The sequence below is a fragment of the Macrotis lagotis genome, chromosome 2 (genome assembly GCF_037893015.1).
Source record: "Macrotis lagotis isolate mMagLag1 chromosome 2, bilby.v1.9.chrom.fasta, whole genome shotgun sequence".
NCBI classification, from domain to species: domain Eukaryota; kingdom Metazoa; phylum Chordata; class Mammalia; order Peramelemorphia; family Peramelidae; genus Macrotis; species Macrotis lagotis.
Window position 1 is genome coordinate 224093005 of NC_133659.1, and position 27281 is coordinate 224120285.

The 27281-nt window shown below is 33.1% G+C and overlaps 1 protein-coding gene across 1 annotated transcript in view; it reads right to left on the reverse strand.

Moving 5' to 3' along the window:
* The window catches only part of RNF213 (ring finger protein 213), a 157759-nt gene that overhangs the window by 99986 nt on the left and 30492 nt on the right, over window positions 1-27281 (reverse strand). Inside the window, exons 9-13 of the mRNA XM_074224965.1 lie at window positions 16722-17008; window positions 13168-13409; window positions 10020-10223; window positions 3263-3482; window positions 2698-2753 (exon numbers count right to left, since the gene is read on the reverse strand). Of these exons, the coding sequence (XP_074081066.1) occupies window positions 2698-2753; window positions 3263-3482; window positions 10020-10223; window positions 13168-13409; window positions 16722-17008 (1009 nt within the window). The remainder of the gene's footprint in view (window positions 1-2697; window positions 2754-3262; window positions 3483-10019; window positions 10224-13167; window positions 13410-16721; window positions 17009-27281) is intronic.

A 27281-nucleotide genomic window follows, 5' to 3' on the forward strand; every position in this document is an offset into this window, starting at 1 on the left:
AGTTAATAAATGGATTAATTCTTCCCACACTCCAGTAAGCATAGTCTCTTTTCTTTTGCTTTTTAGAGCCAATTTCTCATTCCCACAAATCAGCATTAAGAGCCAGAGTTTGGAATGGCTCCAAGCTATTCAAAACTTTCCCCTCAGCTCTGCTGAGAGAGGAGAATATGTTGGTCTGTTTTAAACAGTGAAGAACAAGAACTAGGCAAACAACACTAAGAAGAAATAGCAATATTTCCCAATTTCTGCTCAAACTGACAGATTGGGACTCCTGAGGGCAGTTACTACTACTCTCTTATAACATGGTAAAAACAGTTAATATAAAACATTCTCCTAAGAACCTGGTACATTCCTTCGACAAATTATACACAGCACACTGGAGAAGTAAATTACAATCTAGACTACAATAGTATTGAGTTACATGTCTGAGAAGTATGTGTGACAAGGTTTAACTCACAACATTTGTTCTGCAAATTCTTCTGGAAAACAATCAATGACCTCACACAAATGACATCTTGACTTGTGTCAGAATTGGATGCAAGTGAAGCAGATTTGTTCAGTCTCAATTTTTCCTCCAGAGGCATTAAAGGCCAGTAAGATAACTGGCCATGCACCAGGATGACACAAAAGCAGGTAAGCACCTTCATAAGTCTCAGAAGAGTGTTGGGAGCATTGAGAGATTCAGTGATTTGCCCAGTCACCGAGCCAGGATGGAACAGAGATTGAGCTTAAGCCTAGGCCTTCCTGACTTTGAGGGCCAGTCATTTTACACTTTTCCTCACTGACCCTATTTCATCTCTATATATTTTATATGCATAGACTGTTTTCCTTAATGGGCAATGAGTCTTTGAGGACTGTGTTATAGTCCAAGTATGATACTCCTAATTACATTTATGAGCTTAAGAAGCTATTCCCTAATCACTGGGTATCTACTTTGTGTCCAGTTTTTTGTGGTTACAGAAAATTTTACAGTATTTTATTATAAATGTGTAAGAAAGAATTGAGTGTTTTATTTTCCACAAGGATTAGAGAGGTATTGCAAGAACCTCAGATATCTGTGAGAATAATACATCACTAAAGCCTGGATAGGATGTCTGTTCTTTGTGTAAGCCAAGAGATGCAAGCCTATTTACAGGAAGGGAAAAGTTAGACAAAAGGAAAGGTGATTAAAGAAATAACTTTGCAACTAGTCAGGGGTTGACCTAGGGTCTGTGTCCTTGTCCTTTAAGTCTACTCAAGGAGGTAGCTACTATTGCTCATTAGTATAATGAGCAGGGTGGTGAAAACATATGGAGGTGAATATATCAATTAGATTGTGAACCTGGCAAATGACTGGAATGAAGGGGAGGAACAAGCTTTTCAAACTGCATATAAGACTGTATATTGTCTTAATTTGGGGCCTTCTTTCATTAACAGAGGAGGTCCTTCTTTGTAAAGATGAATTAATAAAAGCAATTTAATCACTCTGGACTAAGTATTTATAATGACGAGCCATTGATAACATATGGAACCTTTCTTCTATCACCTTACTTTTAAAGATAACTGAAATAAACTTATTTAACACTCTATCTTCTCCCCTCCTTACAGAATAATCTGAGGGAAAATATAAAGAAAATATATTTGGAACTTCAAGAGACTTAGGAAACCCCTTATAACAAGTACCTTCAGGTACCTCTCTGTCATTGGCATCTAGCTTAAAACTACAGATTCTAGAAGTGATTGGACCATGAACATTTAAAGACACAGATACATGTCTAAGTATTTATATATTTTAAAATGTATGTCTTTAAATATGCATATATATTATATATACATGTTTACATGTAGACATATTTTTATTTACACATAAACATATATTTTACAAATTTCAAACATTATAACACATCTATGATTGTCTGATTTTCTTTAAAAAGTTTAATATGGGGGATGGCTAGGTGGCACAGTGGATAGAGTACTGGCCTTGGAGTCAGGAGTACCTGAGTTCAAATCCGGCCTCAGACACTTAATAATGACCTAGCTGTGTGGCCTTGGGCAAGCCACTTAACCCCATTTCCTTAGAAAAAAAAAATTAAAAATAAATAAATAAAAGTTTAATATGTCCAATGAAATCCTCTTTTGCCATAATATTAGATATGAAAGAAATAATACATGATCTGTATCTTTTTCTTATGTCTTTGTTAATCAGTGTTATCCTTAAAAAAAATTTCACATAGGTATGCTTTGTCTGGGCTCTGCTAAAAATAAGCTGTAGTACCAATAGAATAATGACAATAACATAATAAGTTGTCTTGGTGCTGAAAGGATTTATTTTTGGGGGAAAAAAAATCAAAGATTAACACTGGACAATTAATAAAAATACACACACACACACACACACACCTGTGTGCATATGTGGATGTGTATATGTGAATATTAGGCTCACCAGAATCTTCTGGAATCATGGGAGTAAAAATGAGGGAACAAATTTTTAAGTGGCACATTACACTGGACAATTATTTCACATTCTCTATGACTCAATTTTCTCCTCTATAAAATGTGGAAAATAACAGCACCTTACCTCCAAGGCCTATTGTCAACATCAAATGAATTAACATATATAAAATGCTATGCAAACCATAAAACACTACATATATGTTAAGTATTCTTATTATTTTTATTATCATTACTATTATTGCCAATAATAACTACTTTACTTACCTCTCTTGGTTTTTATTCAGGAGGTTCAAGAGCTTTTTGAAGAGATTCTCTAAATCCTATGATAGTGGTGAAACAAAATTAAGAAAAACATAAAAAAAAGTATGCTTAGATTACCTTTTTTAGGGAGCAAAAGTGAAAACTCATCAGCTATCATGAAAAATATTGATGTTCTTTGTGCATACAGATTTTAAAAGAAATCTAATTACCAATCTTACCTCTCTTAGAGAAGAAAAGTTATATTTTGGTTTTATTTCCTTAATACTCTAAACTGAAAATGAACAGTTGTGAATCACAGAAACACAATAAACAGCTATTTTTTTAACATCAAAGTAACAAAATAATGTTCATTTCAAGGGTATACAAGTAGTAACTGACTAAAACAGAACTGATCCTAAATCATTTACCTGTATAAAAATAAGTAAGTCAATTTAATCACTCTGGGCCCTCAGTTACCTTAATCTATAAAATGGATACCTCGAAGAATGCTCTGAGATAGCCTAAATCTCACAATTCTAAATAAAATGGCATTTGTTAAGACAATAACAAGCCAATTCAAATTACAAACCTCTTGACTTGTGTAAGAAATGTTGATTTCATGAAGTCGATAGTAAATTCCTTGAAGACAGTCCAATATGCTGGCAGGAAATTTAGTTAAGTATTCCATTGAATTATCCAAGTAGTTAACCAAGTTACTTAGAGGTATCAAGCAGAACCAGGACCGGAATAAGTTTTGATCTACTATCAGCAAATGCTTTTTTTCTTTCATACAATCAAGTAGTTTTCTCCTATACAAGTTAAAACAAAATAAATTTTAAGAAAATATTGCAAATACTGTTTTTTATCTGTCCCCCAAAACCCACTACTTTTCTCAATGTCTCTATTTTGGTTCAGGGAACCATCACCTTTCCAGACACGCAGGTTCTCAAATCTGGAGTCATCTGCAACACTTTACTCTTTTTTTAACCACTCTCTCCTCCCCAACTCAATTCAATTGATTAACAAGTTTTAGAATTTCTACTTTTAAAACATCTGACATAGGGTTCCCTTCTCTATTCTCACATGGCTAACACCCAGACTACCTCTCAACTGAACTACTACAATACCCTCTTAAATGATTTCCTTGAATCTTGTCTCTCCCCTATCTTATTTATCCTCTACATAGCTACTCAAGTTATATTCCTTTATGAAGTATCTATTTAATCATTTCACTCTCCTGACTTAAAATAGTCCCTATTGCCTCTAGGATCAAATATAAACTACTCGATTGGATCCTTCACAACCTTCCCCTGACCCATCTTTCCAGTCTTATTACATATTTACCTTCTCTGATTCCAAAATCAAGCCAAACTGTCCGTTTTTGCTTCTCTGCTCTTAATACAACAAATTCCATTTCCCATATTCATGATTTTTATACAAGCTAGACTATAATGTACTACTTCCTAAATTCTACTTCAAAGAACTCTCCTTCAAAATCCAACTCACTCACCTCTTATACTATATGAGATCTCATATTCAATATATATCTCCTTGAAGGGACTACTTATATTTTCATATTTGTCTTTGTATTCCCAATTCCTTAGCATAGTCTTTGGCACATTATGAATATTTAATACTTATCAATTAAGTGAAATCAGAAAAATATATTTAAATTGTTTAGAATCAAACCATTTTGTCCAGCAAGGAAGCATGTAAAGGAAACTGAAATGTGAGTTAACTATGCAACGAATTTTAAAGAGTAAAAAAAATTAAATGGTAAAAACTCACAAAGAAGATTCAAGTCAGCTTAATGAATAAAGTTAAAAATATTCTTGATTTTAAAGTTAAGGAAACTAGCAAAATGGGTAAATAACTTGCCTAGGATCACAAAGTTATTTCTACTGGGGTTTAATAAAAGGAAACATAAGAAACAATAGGATACTAGGAAAGTGATTAAGGAAAACCTGTAACAATCCAATTACTATTAAAGGAGGTAACATTGCAGGAAGAGTAAGACAATGAGTTGATGAAATATAATAACTGCAATAAACAAAATGAAATAATTGCAGTAAATCACTTCTGCCTGGCCATTTGCTTCCTTATCTGTAAAAATGAGGAGACTGATCTAGACAACCCTAAAATTTCTTCTTGTTCTCTATCTATATGACATAACAAAAAAGATTGAAAATATTTGTTAGAATAACTACACTTCTAGTATATTTATATATTAATTTAAAATTTCCTAGGAAAGCCACACATAAATTCCAGTTCTGATACAATGTTAAAAGGCTACAGAAAAGAAAAAAAATCACAGTTATATAATTCAAAAATATTTTTCAGATCTGAAAATTAATCACTACAAATCTATAAACTGGGCACCATTCATTATACAAGCAGAGTTCAACAAGGAGGAGTAAAATTGTTCTTTCTGTAAAAAATGTGGGGAGCAGGAAAGGGAGAGGAAGAATGGAAACCTGGGCCTATGATCTCATCTGTACAAGAGACTCCAGTAGCTTCAAATTTTTTATCACCACAAAAAGCACTACTTTTAAATTAGGAAATAGCTAAACAAATAATTATATATGAACCTAATGGCATATTCACTAGAATACATAAACTATTCAAGGAAAAGCAGTGATTTATTTTTCTTTATATAACTTACACCAAATATAGTTAAAATTTGTATACAGAATAAGGTTAAGTAAAACCAAAAAAAAATATATACACGACTATAAAATAAAAGGAAAATAACATTGAAAGAGAAAAGAACTAAGAACAATGCTTAGACCAATCTACTCCAAAGGACTGATAATAAAACATATCTCTCTCCTCTTAATTCTATAACAAGTTGTACTGTAGGGGTAAAATGAGGCATACATGATCAAAAATAGTCAATGTGTTGGCACATTTTCCTTAACCAGTTTGTTAAAAAGTTAAGTTCTACAGTGGTGAAAGGGGTACAATTTATTTTGAAATTACACAAAAACAGAAAAGAAAGCATGGATAGATCACTATTTTTAAAAAAAATGGACTTTCAATGCTAAGATGGAGAGGTAAGACAGGAACTCAACTAAACTCTCCCAATATTCCACTCCAAATAAACTTAGAATAATAATAATGTCTGGAAATCAATTTTTGAAAAATGTAACAATTTTCCAGCCCAGGACAGATTAGAAGGTCAGCAGGATCCAGTGCAAGAAGTGCCCAAAACATCAGCAGCAAGACTCACTGTCTTTTGCAAAAGCAAAAAATAGTGTTAATTAAAAACATATGGAAGGAAATGATATCTTGCTACAAGGTACCAAAGACTACAACTAATATAAATACTAAACATTTATGTACGAAATGGTATAGTACCCAAATTTTTATAGAAAAAAGTTAAATGAGTTATAGGAGGAAACAGAGAGCAAAACTCTGAGGGGATCTATGTCAAATTTCCCCTCTCAGAACAAGATAAATCTAATCCTAAAATAACAAAAAGAAGTTAAGAAGGTGAATAGAATTTTAGCAAAGATAGATATGATAGACCTATGGAGAAAACTGATTGGGAATATAATTTCTCTGAATAGAATATAGTAAGAACACAAAAACTGACCATGTATTAGGACATAAAAATAACAAATTCTTTGTAAAAGCAGAAATATTCAATGCATCCTTTTAAGATCATAAGGCAATAAAAATTGCATTCAATAAAAGGAAGTAAAAAAGATAGTTTAAAAATTCATTGGAAATTAATTACTCTAATTTTAAAAATTGAGTGGATCAAAGAACAAATCATAGAAAGAATCAATAATTTAATTAAAAGGAAAAAAAACAGTGAGACAACATACCAAAATTTATGGGATGTGGTCAAAGTAATAAGTGGAAAATGTATATCTCTAAACATGTACATCAATAAAAGAAAAAGAACTTATCAATGAACTGGGCATGCAACTTAAAAAAAACTAGAAAAAGAACAAATTTTTTGAAAAATCCCCAATTAAACACCAAATTAGAATTTCTGAAAATCAAAGGAGAGATCAAGAAAAATGAAAACAATTGAAATAACAAACAAATATTTAGTCTATGATTAATCAAAAGAGCCAAAAGTTTGGGTTAAGAACTCAACAATTACTAAAACTGCAGGGAAAAGACGAAAAATAGTACAGCAAAACTAGGGAGAGGCCAACATCTAATACTGACATAAACAAATTAGGAGAGCATGGAGAGTTTACCTGACAGATTCATGAAAAAAAGGAAGAATTAATTTAGGGCCAAGTGAGAGAGAGCATTAAGAGATATTATATTAAAAAGGTTTTACACAAATAATATCGATGTCACCAGGAGGAGAAAGAAAATGGAATGGGGAGAAATTTTTATAGCAAATATCTCTGCTAAAAGTCTCATTTTTCAAATATATAGAGAATTAATCAACTTTATAATAATATGAGGCATTTCCCAAATGATAAATGGTCAAAGGACATGAACAATAGTTTTCAGAGGAAGAAATCAAAGCTATTAAAACTCATATAAAAAACTTCTCTAAATCATTACTGATTCAAGAAATGAAAATTAAAACAATTCTGAGGCACCATCTCACACTACCAGATTAATTAATGACAAAAAAGGAAAATGATAAAATGTTGGAGAGGATATGAGAAAGTTCAGATACTAATATACTGTTGGTAGAGCTGTGAACTGATCCAACCATTCTGGAGAGTAATTTGGAACACTGACAAAGGGCTATAAAACTGTACATCATACCCTTTGATACAGTAATACCACCACTAGATCTGTATAACAAAGATTTTTTTTTTTAAAAGAGAAAAGGACATATTTGTAGCAGCTTTTTTTTTGTTGTGACAAAGAGTTGGAAACTAAGGAAAGGTCCACCAATTGGGGAATGACTTAAGAAGTTGTGGTATATGATTATGATGGAATAATACTGTACTATAAGAAATGCTGAGCAGGATAATTTCAGAAAAAACCAGGACTTACATGAACTGAAACAAAGTGAAGTGAGTAGAAACAGGAGAACACTGTAAATAATATATAAATGATTTAGTTATTCTCAGCAACATAATGATCTAAGATAATCCTATAGGACTTATGATTAAAAAAGTACCCACCTCCAAAGAAAGAATTGATGAAATATGAATACAGAACAAAGAATACTATTTTTCACTGATTTTCTTTCTTTCTTTTGTTCAAAATTAAAGGAGAATATTATAGAACCAAAGGAGTTAAACCTTACTAAAGAAACATAAGCTCTGACAATCAGAATGCCCCAAACAGAAATCAATAACTCCATAAAATAAAAAAATAAGGTAACAAATTCAAAAGATTGAAAAAAATTAAATAATAATAATAGACACTAATGTTATGGAACATTATTATTCTATGAGAAACCAAGAAGGATGGAAATTTGGGGAAGCCTGGAAAGACTGTATGAACTGATGCTGAGCGAGATGAGCAGAACCAGAAAAATATTGTACACTCTAACAGCAACATGGGGATGATGATCAATCTTAATGGACTTGCTCATTCTATCAGTGCAACAATCAGGCACAATTTTGGGCTATCTGCAATGGAGAATACCATCTGTATCCAGAGAAAGAAGTGTGGAGTTTAAACGAAGACCAAAGACTATTACCTTTAATTAAAAAAAAAAAACATCTTATGTAATTCTATCTCTTATACTTTATTTTTTTTCTTGAGGATATGGTTTCTCTCTCATCACATTCAACTTAGATCATTGTATACTATGGAAATACAAAGACTAACAGACTGCCTTCTGTGGGGGGTGGGGGGAGGGAAGCAAGATTGCGGAAAAATTGTAAAATTCAAAATAAATAAATTTTTTAAAAAAGAAAAAGAGAGAGCTTTGCAATCATTCCTAATGAATAGAATGGAGCCAAGGAAAAATTTTGTATGAAAACATAAGAGTTAGGGAAAAAACCCTACAAAGGAATACATTTTAGCAAAGGGAAGGGCCTAAATGATGATGAAATACTGATGTTCTAAGGAAAGAAAAATCAAGTCTCCCTTTAGAACTTTTATGTGAGACTAAAGGCAAATAAGCAAATGAAGACTAGGGAATGAATCTGTCTTGTTTTGATAGCCAAAGAGAGAAAAGGGAGGTAATATTTCAGAATAGAAAGGAAGAAGGAGGGCTGGAAAAGAACAACATATTTCTATAAATGTGTACGGGAAAAGAATAGTAACATAGAGGAATGGGTGAGGAGAAAGGGCACCATATGGACCTCATTCTTATCTAAACCAGGCACAGAAGAGTGGAACACAGTGTGATGACGCAGAAGTACATTACATATGGGAGCAGAGCTGAGGGGTAAGGGGAGAGGGAAGTCTTTAAGAGGAAGAACAGTATCAAGGAAGGGAATAATTAAAGCAAAACCAATTTCAAATTCAGAGAGAGATAAATGAAAGGGGAAAAAAAGGCAAAGAACCAATGATTAGGGGCAAGGAAAAAAGAGGAGGGGAAAGTGTAGCAAAAGCAAAACAATTCAATTAATGTTCACTAGCACTGACTGCAATCCTTTTCTTTCACCAATGGCATCTTCATTGTAATAGGTGGGGTGATGAAGGGCAGAAAATGGTAAAGAGAAGAAAATTCAAGAATGAAATAAATAATTAACATTAATTTCCATGAAGAGGAATGGAATCAGGAGAATAGCAATGTGGATTAGAAGGCAAGAGTACTTTATTTATTTGATTTATTATATCTAAGTCATCAACAAACATGATAATAAGAACAAGATAGCAAGTAATATAAGAAAGCATAAACTTCTATTATGTTCAATTTCATTTTAAGATATAAGTGTATTTTTTAAAACAAAATATAAAAATATATTTGCTTACATCATTAAGACAGTATGGCATAGTGAAAAGACAGCTAACCCTGGAGCCAGAAAGATTTGGGTTAAAGTCCAGTTATAAATAACAATAAAAGTTGTATGACAGTCATTTGAGTCATTAGCTAAGTCATTTAAGCTCATCATACTCTCAGAATCTCTGTAAAGATATTAGCTGCTGAGAAAATTCATTGATAATGAATATTTCTCAATTTGGGAAGTTCCTTATGTCAATTAAATCACAGGTCCAATATGTATCCATGTAACTATTAAATTTAACAAGGTGTATTCCTTTGTAGGGTTTTTTTCCCTAACTCTTATGTTTTCATACAAATTGTGAGATTTATATTATGAATAAATTATTAGTATGTGGCAAAATCAAAACAGCAATATGTATTGTACAAACATACACTGTGCTAAATTATCTTGCTGCCAGTGGAGCAGACATCACATTTGAAAACCAATTTTTTAGAAAACATTAACAACATAACTTACGTCTTATATGACAATGACACCTTCTGAAATTTACTGAAGGAGAGGTTCCCAAGACCAGCCCAAGTGCTCTGAGATGGTATTCGAAGATCGTTTCTTCGGTCAACAAATTCCATAAAATGGTGTAAAACAGGAAGAATCCACACCCAATTGAAAACTTCTGTTTCAATACACTTTTGGCACATGCTTATCAGATGCTTTTTCAAGCTAATAAGGAAAAAAACATTTCAAAGTAAGTAATGGCAGTTTACATTTTCCTCATAAAAGAACCACTACTTAAAATTACAGCATATGGTCTACAGTTTTAAAAACTGAAGGAACTTCAGGGGATCATCTAGTCAAACACCTTATTTTACAAATAAGGAAGCTGTGTAACATGTGTGTGTATAAAAAATTATGAAAATGTATATTCTGCCTGGCTCACTACATTGTGGAAACCAGATGAATAAGGGTTAATTCCTGGATCCTCCCTTTTCACAACTTTACTATCTATTTGCAACTATTTATTTAAATTAAATCAAGAACAGTGGTTCCCAAACTTTTTTTTTGTTTTCAACAGCATTCTTTGCCAATGAGGAATTAGATTATGTTGAATACTTAAGTTGAACAAGTTGTGAATCATGAATATAAATTTTCCTTCAAGAAAAGTCTTCTGAGTTGAGTTCTTTGCAAAAGTTTTAATATGTTTTAGGGTTAGTGAGTATGTAGAATAAAGAGGTAAATTTTGCCCAGTAAGTGAATGACATATACTTACCATACTATATATGCTAAGTAAGATATTAAGTAAATTTTTAAGTCTGCAATATACAATATTTTATATATTAATAGTTATAGTAAAGAAGAAAGGATGAATAGAAGTTTTCACATCTCTTAAATGATTGCTCAAAAGACCATTTTTAAGTTTACATCAGATTAAAGCATGCAGAAATGCCAAAGTGTGTAAAAAAAAAATGTTACCTATCATTTGCAAGACTCCATTCAGTGGATAGTAAACGATTCACCTATTAACTAGCTTGTTCTAAAAAATTTGGAAACTTAATGACACTAATCACAGAACAAATTCTAGAGAAGGTTAATGTAGGTCAGAAGAATATACCCTATATGAAATAATCTATAATCATCAGAATAAATTTTAATTTTAATTCGGTTCCAAGCTTTAAAAGATTAAGCCAATATAACTCAAAAAATAAAGCAATATTTTAAAATAATAATTATAGATGCAAATGAATGATATAACAATTTCACAAAGTATTTTAAACATTTTGCACAACTTCAGAGAGACCAAATTCTACCTTTTGAGTCCTAGTTACCTAAGCTGGGGAAGTGACTTACCCTCTACAAACCTGTTTCTTCATCCGGAAAACAGAGGCAACAATATCCACAGTATTAAGCTCACAGAATTGTTATGAGGATTACATGAAATTAGGTATCCAAAGTGTTTTTAAATATTTAGAAGATGACATGTGTCCACCATCACCATACTCATACCAATAAATCTTTTCTAGATGTAAAATCTACAATCAATTCCAAATGTTTCCTAACACTGGTGGCTTTATATGATCCAAATATTAAATGATACTTGAAAAACCTTTAGTTTTGGAACAGTTATTTCTGAATGAAAAGACCTGGGTCCTCAGGAAAAGCAGATCAAATGGGAAATTTTTAAATTGTATGTCTCTCCTCATTTTTAGTTATTTAGGAGAGATTAGTCCCCAAAGCTAAAGCAAAGAAAAGGTTATTTATCTCACTTCACTACCTGACATATATAAAACATCTGGCAGTAGTGAAAGCACATTCACATATATTAATGTATTTGAATCTCAAAACAACTGGGGCAGCCAGAGGGGTTTCCTTAAATTCCATTTACAGACAACAAGATTAAGTGATTTGCCCAATATTATAGAGTTAATAAAAAAAAGTTGAACTGGATCTTTTGACTCCTAGTTCAGGGTTTTTCCAATACCAACAACATTCATCCTAAAAGTAATCTGAGTCTGGAGGAAAGGAAGACTGATAAGAAAACAAGATAAAGGAATTGAAGATTACAGGTGTTTCTGCACAGATTATCAATCCCCAGATTCTGAGGATTTTCTTGAATAAAATACTCAATCTAGAAAAAACAGGAATCCCTTTGGCAAAGGATCTATTAGAATCTATGTATAGACAACTTCTCAGAATCATATTTTTAAGGAATTGAAGGGAAATGATTTAATATATTGTTTGGGAAAACACTATACTGTTTAAATCCAACATCATGTGATTAAAGGTTATTCACATCCAGCAAATCACTAGACCCCACTAACTTCTAGGAATGCCAGAGATAGTATTCTTGGTTCCCCAAGTCCCTGGATCCACTCAAAAGTCTTCTTATTTTGGATTATTACACCTTTGGATCACAAATATCTATCTGTTTACCTTGCTTCCAAACTGTATTCTTGGCAAAACTGCTTAACTGCATACCTGGGGTACATGAGGGCTCTTGTGAGGGGAAACCTTTGTAAAATCCTAAATGATGTAAATCTTAAAGAATCTGGATAGAGAAAGCCACTTCCTTTCTGGCTCTCTCTCCTCTAGCAAAATGATATAATAAATTTCCTTCTAAAACTATTTTAGATTTTGGTGTCTGTACTTTGGTTTCACATCCAAGTTCAGAGACTTTATGCTGAGAAGCCCTGTTCTAGGAGGTATTTAAACCCATTATATATCACTACTACTCTTTGGTTTAAGTGAAAAACAAATAACTACAGGTTTTAAACCAAACTCTTGGAAATGGCATAATGGTAGGAAATAAAATTTGACAAAACTGATATTCTCAGTTGGGTGTAGAACATCCAAATAAGCACATATGCCTTTATACAGATATGTGCACTATATTTTCAAATATACTAGTTGTTGGAATAGGCCTCCTAAATCTGTCCATACAAGTATTTTCTTGCAAAAACAAAGCTCCATTCCCAATCAAATCAAATGTACTTGCAAAATAAAAAAAAAAAGTACTTTACCCTAGAAAGAAGGCAAACTGGTGATTAGGGATCAAAATTATACCACCAAAAAAGAAAAGGTGGACAAAAGAGATAACAAAAACAAGGGTAAATCTGGCAAAGCTCTTCAGCTAGATGATAATTCACACAGAACTGTATATATTACATACTTCAAATCTGCTTCTGGAAAGTCCTTTAGCTCTTGGTAAAGGTCAGGTCTTGACATCGAGTCCAAACAAAGAAGTTTACACAATGAGATGAGGTCTTCTTCCAAAGCAGGAAATTTGTAGATTTCAGTTAACATGAGGATAATTACTCCCATCTTCAATTTACTCTTGAATGGCCATAAGGAATCATCACTGCTCTTGCCCAAAAATGATGATTTCAGGTACTCCCACAATTTGTGCTTCATCTAATCCCATTAAAGGAAAGAAGAGAACAAAAGATATCATTTAATTAATCAGTATTTTCCTTTGAAGTTAATGCTTCTTGACTGAGATGAAACCCAAGCAGATCAGTCTAGCACTTAGTTGATTAACAGATCTTTTGTAACATGCCATGTCAGGTCACCAGTTATTTAAGTGGGGATGATACATCTTTTTAATGCGGCCTGTCTCCTCCCCTTTCTCTACAGTCTCCTTTACCATAAAACTAATCATCCTTAAACCTCAGGGATAGCAGAAGCAGCAATGACTGCCTTTATAACACCAGAAGCTATAGATTAACCAATCACAAAGGAGGACAGTCAGTTAAAATTCCAAATGTCAAGAAGTAATGCCTCACTGGTACCAAATTGAGTCCATGCTCTTCTTTTGTGATTCCATTCACTATAAGGTAGGGATACAACAAACAGACTAAATCACATTCTATCTAGTTAAAGTGACATTGGAGTCAAGTTCGTCTAGACAAAGGGCTAAAATCAATCTACTCCAAGATAATAGGTCACAGAACTTAAAGAGTTGAAAAAAAATTTAGAGATCTTTATCTAACCTAAGGCTCAAAGAAGTTATATAATTCATCTAATATCAAAAATATAGCATAAATGTAGGTCTTAGTATATTTGGAATATTCAATACTGAATATTGAAAGGTAAGAAATAGCTAAAAGTAATTCTTTCTCTATCAAATGCCAAAAGTGTTGATGCATGGCATCTATGGTACTTTTAATTAAAGAAAATATTCAAGATTATTCTGAATAGCTCATCCCCTAATCATGTCTGGAAAAAAACCCCAGTGAAATAAAAACAACATTGAATTGGAAGATAAGAAATGTGGATTGTAGTTTCTACTCTGTGTATTGTCATTTAGAAAGAAAGATGGAGATATTCCCAAAGGAACACATGCAGCCTGAGAAATATGAAGAAAGCAGAAAACTAACCAGTTAGATCTCTCCCCATTTTCTTAGTGATTAGTTTTAGTAAGGTGTCTTAGTGTTTTAGATATCTGAATCTAAGGCTGATTAGATTTGAAAGCTCCAGAAAACAAAAACTTTATTTTTTTTTCTTTATTTCACCCCAAACCAGGACAGGTCATTGCAAATAGTAAACAAAAGTTCAATTCAGTTTGGCAACTCCTTTTATTTCCACCCCTTTCTCAAAAGAAACAATGGGCAGAGTAACTTTCACTTCTTCCCTGAGGAGCTATTATAATAGATGGGGTTGGTTCTGAGCACTGGACTTAAAAAAGAGAAAATCTGAAATGTACCCAACTGTATAGTAAAATTATACATCATGGCTCAAAGTAATCTATATGATCAGTGGTGAATTTTCCTTATTCTGCTCAGTTCTCTTATAAAATCTGTCAGTACTTAATTTGCAAACCAACTTCTGATGCATAAAAATTTTAGTAGGAAGTTAGAAATTCAATCCTTATTTCCGTAACAGCATCACACAGAATGATTAGTTTTCCAAGCTAGCCTGCAAAAATCTAGTTAATACAGAATGTAATTATACAGAAAATTATTGTACTAATCAGCATAGCATAATATAACATAACCACTAGTTTAACAAAGTTTTGAATGGAAAATATATTTTCATCCACAATTGAGAACACATCTCAAACATCAGTCCCACCAGATCACCTTACTCTTCCCCTGCTGTTGTTGCGTGGGTCCCATGATTTGAAAAAGGTCTGAGAGGAAGGAGGATAGTGAGGAACTAAGGTCTTCTACCAATGTTCCTACCAATTCCCTTGGGAATGATCAAGACATTTGTTCATCCAGATTCCCCTTTGGTCCTAGAAACTGAATCAGAAAATCCTGGGGTCCCAATGACAGCTTTTACTAATCACCACCTTTGTGATCTTGGGTAAAATAATTCTCTGCTCTACACTTCAGTTTTCTGAACTAGACAATGAAAGTTCTTATTTGATGAAGAGAAGGTCTCTTTCAGCTACAAGTTATGAGCCTGTCCCAATACTATGATGGGTTCTGCAAAATGGTCTGCCTGCTTCTTTTTCTCTATTGATATCACCTTTTGATTCAGACTAGACTGTCCGTCCTTAAGCCCCTACTGAACAGAAGGTCACCTAGTAGTTTCTCTCCTTCCTTTCTGCCCCTGGAGAATTTGTGTGACCTTAAGGGTTTCTAAGGGTCCTTACTACAAATAATAGGTGGAAAAATAAACTGGAAATAAAATGCCTTTTACAGTGGACCTGACTCCTGAAAACTAGTAAATCTTTTCCCCTAATCTCAACCTTTAGAATCTATAAGGAAAGACAAATTCAAAGATAATAATAATGCTCTACAATTTACTATTAGGTAAACAAAGGTCCAAAATAATGCTCAAACACATCTCAGAAGAACACCTATATTTAGTGTGTTGGCCACTCAAGACTGAGGCTAGACTATCATTTTAAGAATAGAAAAAGCAACTGTAGGGGTGTTCTCTTCCCATTGATGATTTTGTCTGAGAAAATTTGGAACTGAAAAAAGTAGGAAGCAGAAACCAAAGCTGAGGATGGGAAAGGAGGTGTCCTTTGGTCTACTGCTTCAAGCAGAGGATATGAAGGGGCCTTTTGCTGTTGTTCTTCATTCTGGTGATGCCATATATGCAAATGAGTTAGATTAAGTGATGGGATGCTGTGCAAAGTCACCAGCCTTACCTTCTCCTCTGGAACCATCTGAGTCAAGTAGCTAGATATGGACCAATGGAAAGGCAATAGCCCTGGACACAGTAGGAGACTTTGGCTTTTAAAGCTAGGTCTTTCCCAAGTCACATTTTGACTGAGACTTATACCCATTCAGTTAATGAGGTTGAGAGAGAGAGAGAGGAGGCAGAGAACAAGAAAAGCTACTTCCAAAAAATAAGGAAAAAAAGTTGTTCAGAGGATAAAACCCTAAGAGTATTTCAATGATTAAGGCAGTTGATAAAGAAAAGAAGCCACTCTGGCATAGTCCAAAAAAAAAAAAAACAGCTGGGTTTTCTGGCCAAAATGGAAACAACTGTTGTCTGAATTCACTCTGAACCAATCAGAACTCAAACAATGAACAATTGGGATTAGTCTAAATCACTGTTGATCAAACGAGGAAAACCAGGGTAATTTGGAGGCTGTAAACCCTAAGAAAATATGAAAGGAAAATAAAATAAAATATTAGGTAATGAGAGTTAGGAAGTGGAACTCCTTTACATGGTATAAATCATGTGAGCATATAAATCCTACATGTGATTCTCAAAGAATAAAGCTTACACTTAATCTAGAAATTGCAAATCTATGTAATTAAATACCTCTTTTTCTCCATATTCTAAAGCTTTCCATATCTTTGACTGTTCTTCAAAAACCATAGGCTGCTTGACCACAAAATAAAACTGATCAAACTGGTTGAAAAAGCTATTCAAATTAATGGTGGTCCAAGAACTGAGGATACTGAAGATATTATCCAGCATAATTCTGGCCGCAATGTGCTTTCCTTTTTGCACCTTCGATGTGTTGTCGTCTGAGAAAAAATCCTTCATTTTCGATAACAGATTTTTTTGGGGCTTCATACAAATTATATCATCATACTGGTGCCATTCTGAAAATAAAAGAAAGAACTGTGGTAAATGTACAAAATTAAGAGCAATATGACCAGATGCTGAGGCTTGGATAAGCTTCACTTAGGAGAGGAAATATGAAGAGAAATACGCTGTTTTCCATTCCATAGTGATCTAGCACCCAAGATGCTAGGGTAACTAATAAAGTGTAAATGTATCACCTTCTTTCCCAAATATATTAGTTTCTTTCCCAAACTCACCCTAGGGCTAATTCCAGGTAAAACGGGAATTGATACAATGGAAATTACCTGTACCTCTTAAGAGATGCAAATCCACTGAAAATAAGAATAACCTCAAAAGCTTCTCCCCAAATCCTCCCTTACCCTTTTTCAAACACTACACAGTTGCTCCCCTATATAAACCTAGACTTTACCTGTATGGGGGGCTGCTGGTATCAGAACAGATGCTTGCAATTGTCCCTAATTTCTCTTCCAAACACTATTCTCCCTCTTGGCACTGGCTGCTGTTGCTGTTTTTACAATTCTTTTTTTTCTTTGTTCATCTCCACCAGGAATCAACCCCTCTGCCTTTTTTTCTCCCTCTCCTTTAGCTTCTAACCACAGTGGTATGTAAATAGATCTTTTTTTTGTCCCTAAAATACTTCTGGGTCAGCCAAGTCTTTTGTAAAATCTTTACACTCAAATCAAAATTAGACCACACATTTCATCAGAGACTTTCAAAAAGGAAAAAATGAACTTCAGGAAAGGGGCTCAGAGATCAACTTATGGAGGTTCAATTGGGTGTGAAGAACCCACCCCAATTTCTGACTTAGGGAGGTTAGAAAGGCTTAAATTTTAATTCACAAGTACTGCAAAAGGTTATTAAAAACAAGTTCATAGGTTTCTACATAAACGTTCACAAGTTGTTATATAAAGTTCACAGGTGACTACAAAAAATTCATAAGTTCTGATAAGTTGTTTTTTTTAGGATTTTGCAAGGCAAATGGAGTTAAGTGGCTTGCCCAAGGCCACACAGCTAGGTAATTATTAAGTGTCTGAGCCCGGATTTGAACCCAGGTACTCCTGACTCCAGGGCCAGTGCTTTATCCACTGCACCACCTAGCCGCCCCAAAATAGTGAGTTTCTTAAAGGACAGGTTGATTAACAGAAGTTGAGGTTAAAAAGATTAAAGTACTCGAAAAGGGAAAAAAGGGGAAAAAAGCAGCTTAGATCTACATAGGTCCAGTGGCATGGAGTTGAAATCATATTGTTCCAGCAGCATGACCCAGACCACATGGATCTAGCTTAGAGAAGATAATAGAGCTGCAGCCCAGCAGAGAAGTAAAGGAGAGAAGAGAGGTTTTGCCTTTGAGGATTTTTGCTCATGCATTTCCATGGTGGGTGGGACAAGGGTGGTAACTTGAATAGTGGCTCTAGATATTCTCCAATGCACATGCCATAGGGATAGTCTCCAAGGCCTGCCTAACACAGCACTCACTGAGCATTGAGTAGCCTCTGTGTACTACATCTTCTGTCCCAAAAGGCCAAACCAAAAATCCAAAGTAGCTTAGGAAATGGAGATGGCAAAGAGCCAACACTGAATGAAGAAGGAACCCCCCCCCACACACACACACATATAGTACAGAAAAGCTTAAAAAGGATTATATTTTCTCTGTGCCCAGGGATCCTCTGTGTCAGCTTATTAGGACTGTCAGGTATATAGGAATATTAAAAAATTTTTATTTTTTACTCATCTGTATTTTTGAAACTCTATATTCAATTTAAAAATGAAACTGTTCAATCAAATAAGTTGGAGCGGCTGGGTGGCGCAGTGGATAGAGCACCAGCTGTGGAGTCAGGAGTACCTGAGTTCAAATCCAACCTCAGATACTAAATAGTTACCTAGCTGTGTGGCCTTGGGCAAGTCACTTAACCCCATTGCCTTGCAAAAAAAAAACCTAAAAAAAATATCAATCAAATAAGTTGAGCAGACCATACAAATGAAAAAGAGGCTACTTACTAAATGACCCCACACAAAGTATAAATAATTCATAATATGAGTATATTGGCCAATTCTGTGAAAAGAACAAGATCATCACTTTCAAGGTGTAATGAAGGGCAAATTAATCTTAAAGTCAGGAATACCTAGATGTGAAAGCAACAGCAGCACAAACTATAAGTTTCAGAGAAAGTGAGGCTAGACCTTTACTGTCTAGGAGATGATAAACTCAGAGCAGATTGAGAAATTTATTTTTGACATGACCAATTTATTTTGGTTGACTATACACATTGGTAACAAGAGATGTTTCTTTCTCAATGAGGGAAGGGGAAGAATAAATATTCATTTGAAAAAAGAGAAAAATAGCAAAAACTTGAAAAATGATAGATACAGGGAAGCATGAAAAAAACTCATTGAAACTGACACAAAGTGAAGTAAGCTGAACCAGGAAATCAATATTTGCAATTAAAAGAACAACTAAATAAATGAAACAAAGCAATATCGATATAGACCAAGCTGGGTACCAAAGAAGAGATGGGAGAAGACAGCTTCCCTTTCCCCACTACATCTTAGTATAAGCAATATGAGTTGTCAGACTTTTTCTATATATGTTAGTTTTATATTTCTGTTCTTTTTAATTATTTTTTTATAAGAGATTTCTTTATGGGAGAGAGAACAAAGGAAACATTGGGAAACTAGATAATATAAAAACAGAATATGTCAACATTTATGTTTTAAAAAATTTTTAATGGGTAGAGCAGGATAAAAATATAATTTATTAAGCAGCACAGGAGAACAATGTACACAGTAAGAACAGCACTGTGTGATGATCAGCTATTTCTCAACAATTCAATGATTCAATACAATTCCCAAAGACTCCTAATGAAAAATGGTAAGCACCTCTAGAACTATGATATCTGAATGCAGATGTAAGCACAATATTTTCTATTTTTTTATTTGTTTTTGCTTTCTCGCATTTTCCCCCTTTATTCTTATTCTTCACACCATGACTAATGTGGAAATATGTTTATCATGATTGTACATACAAATCCTCTAACACATTGCTTGCTGTCTTGGGGAAGGCAGTGGGAAAGGAGAAAAATTTGAAATTCAAAATGTTACAGAACTTAATGTTGAAAACTATTCTTACATGTAATTGGAAAAAAATGAAATACTAAGAATAAATAAATAGCTCAGGTACACTGATAGACATAGCATAGAAGCAACTGCCAGCTACCCTAGTGCTATATACTGTACTTGTAAAAGCAAATTAAGTTTAGCTTTAGTCATGTTAAGAATCTTTTTATTAATTATTCTATGATAGACAAGATAGAGATTTCTAAAGTTAAACCTTTATTATTTCACTATTTGTCTAAGATCACATGGCCATTAAGTGTCTAAGGCAGGATCTGAACTCTGGTCCTCCAGACTTCAGGACCAGTAATCTACCCACTGTGATATCTAGTCTACTGATAAAGAGATTGGATTAATTTTCTAAACAAACTTGTTCAGAACCCACCCAGAAGGGAAAGAACACAGGTCTGGATGGAACTAAAGATTAAATTGCTCCAGGCTGGAGGTAATTTGGAAGTAAATGACAAGAGCTAACTCCTCCTTAGAATAAAGACACACCTCTTATTATATTCATACTGAGTCAAATTTTCAAAAAGACAAATCATTCCGCAATTGACAAATGGTCAAAGGATATGCAAAGGCAATTTACAGATGAGGAAATCAAAGCAACACATAGTCGTGAAAAATTGCTCCAAATCATTATTTATTAGAGAAATGAAAATTAAAGCATCTCTGAGGTAACACCTTACACCTCTCAGATTGGCCAATATGACCAGAAAGGACAATGGTCAATGTTGGAAGGGATGTGGGAAATATGGGACACTAAGACATTGTTAGTGGAACTGTGAACTCATACAACCTTTCTGGAAAGCAATTTGGAATTATGCTCAAAGGGTAACAAAAATGTGCATACCCTTTGATCCAGCTACTGGGTCTATACCCTGAAGAGATGATGAAAAAGGGTAAAAACAACACTTGTACAAAAATATTCATAGAAGCTCTGTTTCTGGTGGCAAAGAACTGGAAATTGAGCGAATTTCCCTTCAACTGGGGAATGGCTTAGCAAACTGTGGTATATGTATGTCACGGATCACTATTGTTCTATTTGAAACCAGGAGAGATGGGAATTCAGGGAAGTCTGGAAGGATTTGCATGAACTGATGCTCAGCGAGATGAGGAGAACCAGAAAGACACTGTACCCCCTCTAACAGCAACATGGGGTTGATGATCAACCTTGATGGACTTGCTCATCCTTTCAGTGCAACAACCGGGGACAATTCTGGGTTATCTGCAATGGAGAATACCATCGGCATCCAGAGAAAGGTATGGACTTTGAAAAAAGACCAAAGACTATTACTGTGAAATGAGAAAAAGAAGTTATATTATTATGTAATTTTATTATCTCATACTTCATTTTTCTTCCTTAAGGATATGATTTCTCTGTCATCACATTCAACTGAGATCAGTGTATAACATAGAGCCAATGTAAAGACTATAATAGAATGCCTTCTGCGGGGAGTGGGAGAAGGGAAGCAAGAATGAGGGAAAATTTGTAAAACTCAAAATAAATAAAATCTTTCTTAAAAAAAAGAAGTTATTTTGCCTAATTATATGCTAATAAAATTAACAACTTAGGTGAAATGGAAGAATATTTATAAAAATACAAACTGCCCAGATTAGCAGAAGAAGAAATAGAATTCTAAGTATTTCTATTTAAGAAACAGAATTTGAGGGACAGCAGTGGATAGAACACTAGCCCTGGAGTCTGGAGGACCCAAGTTTAAATTCAGCCTCAGTCACTTAATAATTGTCTAGCTGTCTACCTTGGGCAAGTCACTTAACCCCACTGCCTTAAAGAAATAAAATTTTTTTAAAAAAGAAAAAAAAAAAAAAGAAACTGAAGTTGAAGAGACCAAAAATGAGCTTCCTACGAATAAACACCAGGACCATATGAATTTACAAGTGAATTTTATCAAACATTTAAAGACCAACATTAAAAAAATTATCAGGAATAATAGGCAAAGAAGGAGCCTATCAAACACCTTTAATAAAACAAATATGATGTTGATACATAAAACAAGAAAAGTAAAAACAGAAGATTATAGACTAATTTCATTAATAAACATGGATGCAAAAATTCTAAATAAAATACTAGCTGAAACATTGCAACAATATATTACAAAGATTATATGACGCTAAGCAGGAATCATACCAGGAAGGCAGTAATAGTTTAACATAGGGAAAATTAATAACATAATTGATTATATCAATAATAAAAGTAATAAAAATCATATGATGCTATCAATAGATGCAAAAGAGATTTCTGCATCAATAGATTCAGAAAAAGAATTTCTATTAAAAAACTTAAAAGTATAAGCATAAAAGGATTTTTCCTTAAATTGAGAAGAAACATTTTCCTAAATCCATTACCAAGCATTATTTATAAGAGGGATAAGCTAGAAGCCTTCTGAATAAGATTAAGTGTGAAACAAGAATGCTCATTGCCACCAGTGGACATTGGAAAGTCTAAAATTGCAATGAGAAGAAAAAGAAATAAAAGGAATCAGAATAGGAAATAAGGCAATAAAAGCAGCTCTCTTTTTGCATGATATGATAGAAAATTTTAAAGATTCAACTAAAAAGGGGTGGCTAGGTGGCGCAGTGGATAGAGCACTGGCCTTGGAGTCAGGAGTACCTGAGTTCAAATCTGACCTCAGACACTTAATAATTACCTAGCTGTGTGGCCTTGGGCAAGCCACTTAACCCCATTGCCTTACAAAAACTAAAGAAAAAAAAAAGATTCAACTAAAGAGCTCACTAAAATAATTAATAATTTCAGCAAAGTAGCAAGTTTAGTATATCATATATATATGTATATATTTACCAACTATCTATTATCACATATATAGTATATAGTACCAACTATCCTTTATATTACTAATAGGATCCTACAAGGAAAAGATACTTAGAGATATCCTATTTAAATAACCCTGGACATCATAAAATACCTGGAAATACACCTATCAAAACAAACCCAGAATCTATAAAAAAGCTTCCTATAAAAATACGCTTTTAATAAATGGAGAAATAGTAAATGTTCATGGGTAGACAGTGCCAAATATAATAAAAATGACAATTTTACCAAAATTAATCTTTATATTCAATGTCTTCCAAATTAGATTACCAAAACATTATTTTACAGTTAGAAAAAAATAATAAAAATCATTTGAAAGAGCAAAAGGTTGAGAATATCAATGGATTTAATGAAACAAATATAAAGAAAGAAGCTGACACGTACCTGATCTTAAACTATTTTATAAGCAGCAATTATTAAAATTATCTGGTATTGACTAAGAAATATATAGATCAGTGGAACAGAATAGACATATGATTTACAGTAGCAAATGAATATGGTTACCCAGGGCTTGACAAGTATAAAGACTTAAATTATGGGGTAAAGAATTCATTATTTGATCAAACTTTTTGAGAAAGCTGGAAAACTGGCAGAAACTGAGCATAGACCAATTTCTTAGATCATTTACCAAAATAAGTTCAAAATGGATACATGACCCAGATATAAAGGGAGATAGTACCAAGAAAATTTGAAGAACATGGAACATGTTACCAATCAGAATTATGGACAGGTAAACAAACAAGAGTGTTCTGAGATATAAAATGGATAATTTTGATGACATTAAATTAAACTGATTTTGTACAAATAAAACAAATGTAGCCAAGATCAGAAGTAAACCAGAAAACTGGGAAACAAAACAGCCTTAAGATATTGTAGTACATCTATCAAATTGGCTAAAATTACAGACCAGGATAGTGATAAATATTGAAGGGGAATATGGCAAAATTGCAACCTTAACTCATTGTTTGTCTGTGAACTGATCCAATGATTTTGGAAAGAGATTTGGAATTATGCCCAAAGAGTTATTAAACTGATTCTACCCTTTGACCCAGCTCTTCCATCTACCCAAAGAGGAATAGGGAAAATGGAAAAGAACCTACATGTTCTAAAATATTTAAAACAGCTTTCTTTGTGGTGGTAAAGAACTGAAAATTGAAGGGAAACCCATCAGTGGAGGATTAGCTAAACAAATTGTGGCATATGTTCATGATGGAAAATTATCCTGCCAAAAGAAATAATGAATTCAATGATTTGAGAAAAGCATGAAAAGAATTCCATGAAATAATGAAGAGCTAAATGAGCAGAACCAAGAGAACATTCTATAGTAATTGCGATACTGTTTTAGGAACAACTTGGAACAACCAAGTCATTCTGACTATTAAAAATACTCACATCAAACTAAAAGATCCCATGAAAGAAGATGCTGTTTGAAACCAGAAAGGAATACTAAGGTAGTATAAGAAATGATAAGTTTAATGATTTAAAAAAACATGGGAAGACTTGAATTCTTGAAGTAAGATTCCATCTACCTTCAGAGAAACAGATGGTAAGAGAAAATAAACATACACATATGTCTATAAGTGTATATATGTCTATGTTCATAAATGTGTACCCATATGTATATACATATGTATATGAATCTATATCTCTATGCTTAAATGTAGCCTTCTTTAGCATAGGGGATAAGAGGGAAGACAAAAATTAATATTAAAAAAGTGCACAGCAGAAAACTTAACAAAGAGGCAAAGAAAATCAGTTTGGCAGCTTTGAAATCAATGCTTAATATTTATTATATAGGTTTTCTTGAAATGGAAATTTATTGCTTTATATTGGATCTCCTATAAACAGCTGTGTATTTCAATGGTTTTTTCCCCTCATTTTTTATTTAAGTGTAAAATAAACAATGTGCCAAAAAAAAAAAAACCACCTGCCTAGTAAAAGATATCAAGTCTTCCAGAATTTTAGGTTAAGAAATTCCAAAAGCAATTAACTTAAAATACTTAGTCCAGCATACTTTAAAACTAACCTCAGGAAAACAGACATGAATTCAAACCATTTATAACATTTTATAAATACACATTGGGAATTGGAGGCTGAATTCTTGGACCAGTCCCTCATCTGTAATGTCTCAAAGACAGTAAAGGATTGAGAATTGATTCAGCTTCTTAAGAAGTAGAGGACAAGGTTATAGAGAACTGGAAATCACCAATATGCATCTTTTTTAAAAAAGAAAAAATGAATTTATGATAACATTTTTTCTTTTTAAGTGCTAAATGCATGGGGTCTTGGAAAATTAAATGATACCATTAGTGGTTATAAATTTGAATTTGATTTGATGTAGTTCAAAATCTGAAGGAAATCAGAATGTGGTCTAAATGCATTTTCTATCAGGATAATTATGGTAAATTAGAAACTACTATAAAAAGTCATTTGCCATTTGACATTAAGAAATTAGCTGTGTGACCCCAAGCAAGTCACCTATTTACCCCAGTTTACTGTAAGGCACCTGCCTCTAAAGGTCACTGTGGTCATCATATAATGGTAAAATGTTTAACATAGTGCCTGGTATAGAATAAGTGTTATATTGTGTTAACTGTTTAGATTATTTCTTTTATTAGATGTAATTGCTTCATAATTGATAACTTTATATGGAATTTTAGATGTGATCAATATACAATACCAATGGTGATGAGATGAATGATTTTGGAATGATTTGGAAACACATTCAATTGAACTGAGGTCATTTGACTGGTGATGAGTTGTTTCAAGTTTCAAATATATAACATTGTTTATGGTATTGTTATTTTTCTAAATTTCCTTATTATAATGAAATTTGATACGTCATTAGAAAAGCTACTTCTCTTATAATCTGGATGTTAATAGATTAAGGATTGTCTTGTTTAAGGAAGACAAAAAATGGGTTAGAAAGCTAGTGAGCTTATTTGATCAGCCTCGGTGACCTTTGATCACATGCTGTATGTAATATTCTGAAGAACTGTAATTAAGAATTTACAAAACTTCCAGTTTCATCTATATCTAAGAGGAAGTTTCTTCTAAAATTATTTGGCTATCACATAAAAATTATGTTAACCCAGTTACTTGAAGTTATTGTTCTAATGTTGCCAAAATCTAAAAAGCATCTACATAAGTAAATTTCCTTTTTTAAAAGAAAACATGATAATTGATTAATCTGTGGGCAAAGATTCAAAGAAAAGATCTTGTAAAATCTCCTACAAGGATTCTTAGAACCATCTAATAATAAATTTTAACCAACCCTGTACAAGTTTTCTGTGTTATAGAATTTCTACTAAGGAAATGGGATACAAATAATCCCTGCACAAAATGGAAGGTAGAAATTTTCAAGACTACTTATGATGTAGTTTGATGTCTGTGTGTGTTAATTTAGAGGTTTACAGCAATTAGCCAGAGTTGTTTTTCCATTAATTCAAATTAACTATCACATCTTTGCTATCCCTGTAGAATCTAGAATGTAATTATTTTCTTGATTTCTAACAGATATATTTTACACCAGAATAAGTTCATACTCTAGAAAACAGGAGAAAACAAAGGAAGAAAAGAATATTGAGTAAACTTTTTTATTGTGATAAAGCTAATTTAATGGGACATATTTTTGGCACTGTTTCACTTAGAAAAACCAAATCTCTTCCCCATGGAATAATTGGGAATTTGTAAAAAATAGTTTTGAAAAATTCTAGTTTTAAGAATTTATCTTTAAGATTAAAATAAGACATATCTATAAGTTTTTAAGTTTTCAATTAATTTATTTCATTAGATTCTAATGACTGCCTTTTTTACATCAGGGTAAATTTTAAGCTGTTTTTAAAAAAGAGAAATGTTTTTAGGAAGGAATGTTAAAGGCACTTCTGTGTATGTTTAAGTAAAATACTTCTGTATGATTTTTAGAAGGCCTGATCAATTTGTAAAACTAATTTATTGCAATATTTTGTGTCTAGTACTAAAAACATTTTTGGAGGTCCCTGAATATGCTTTTCAGTTTCATGCTTAGGTCTGTTGTATCCATAAGGCCACCCTTAAATGGGTGCTTTTACAAAGCCACATCTGAGATGTAAGGCTAAGAAATGTCTGTCTCTGAGATTAAAATAGGAAAGTTATCTTGGGAAGGTTTGGACTTTCTTAATTCATTTTCCCATGCAAGAAATCTGTCCACCAGGTTTCATTTGCTAGGTTATTCATATTGATGCAGGACTTGAGAACCAGTTTTGATATTGTTATAACCATGTCTCTGTTTCTATCTCTCATAGCAAATTATCATGGCAGACAAATAGTGGTAAAATGCCATTATAACA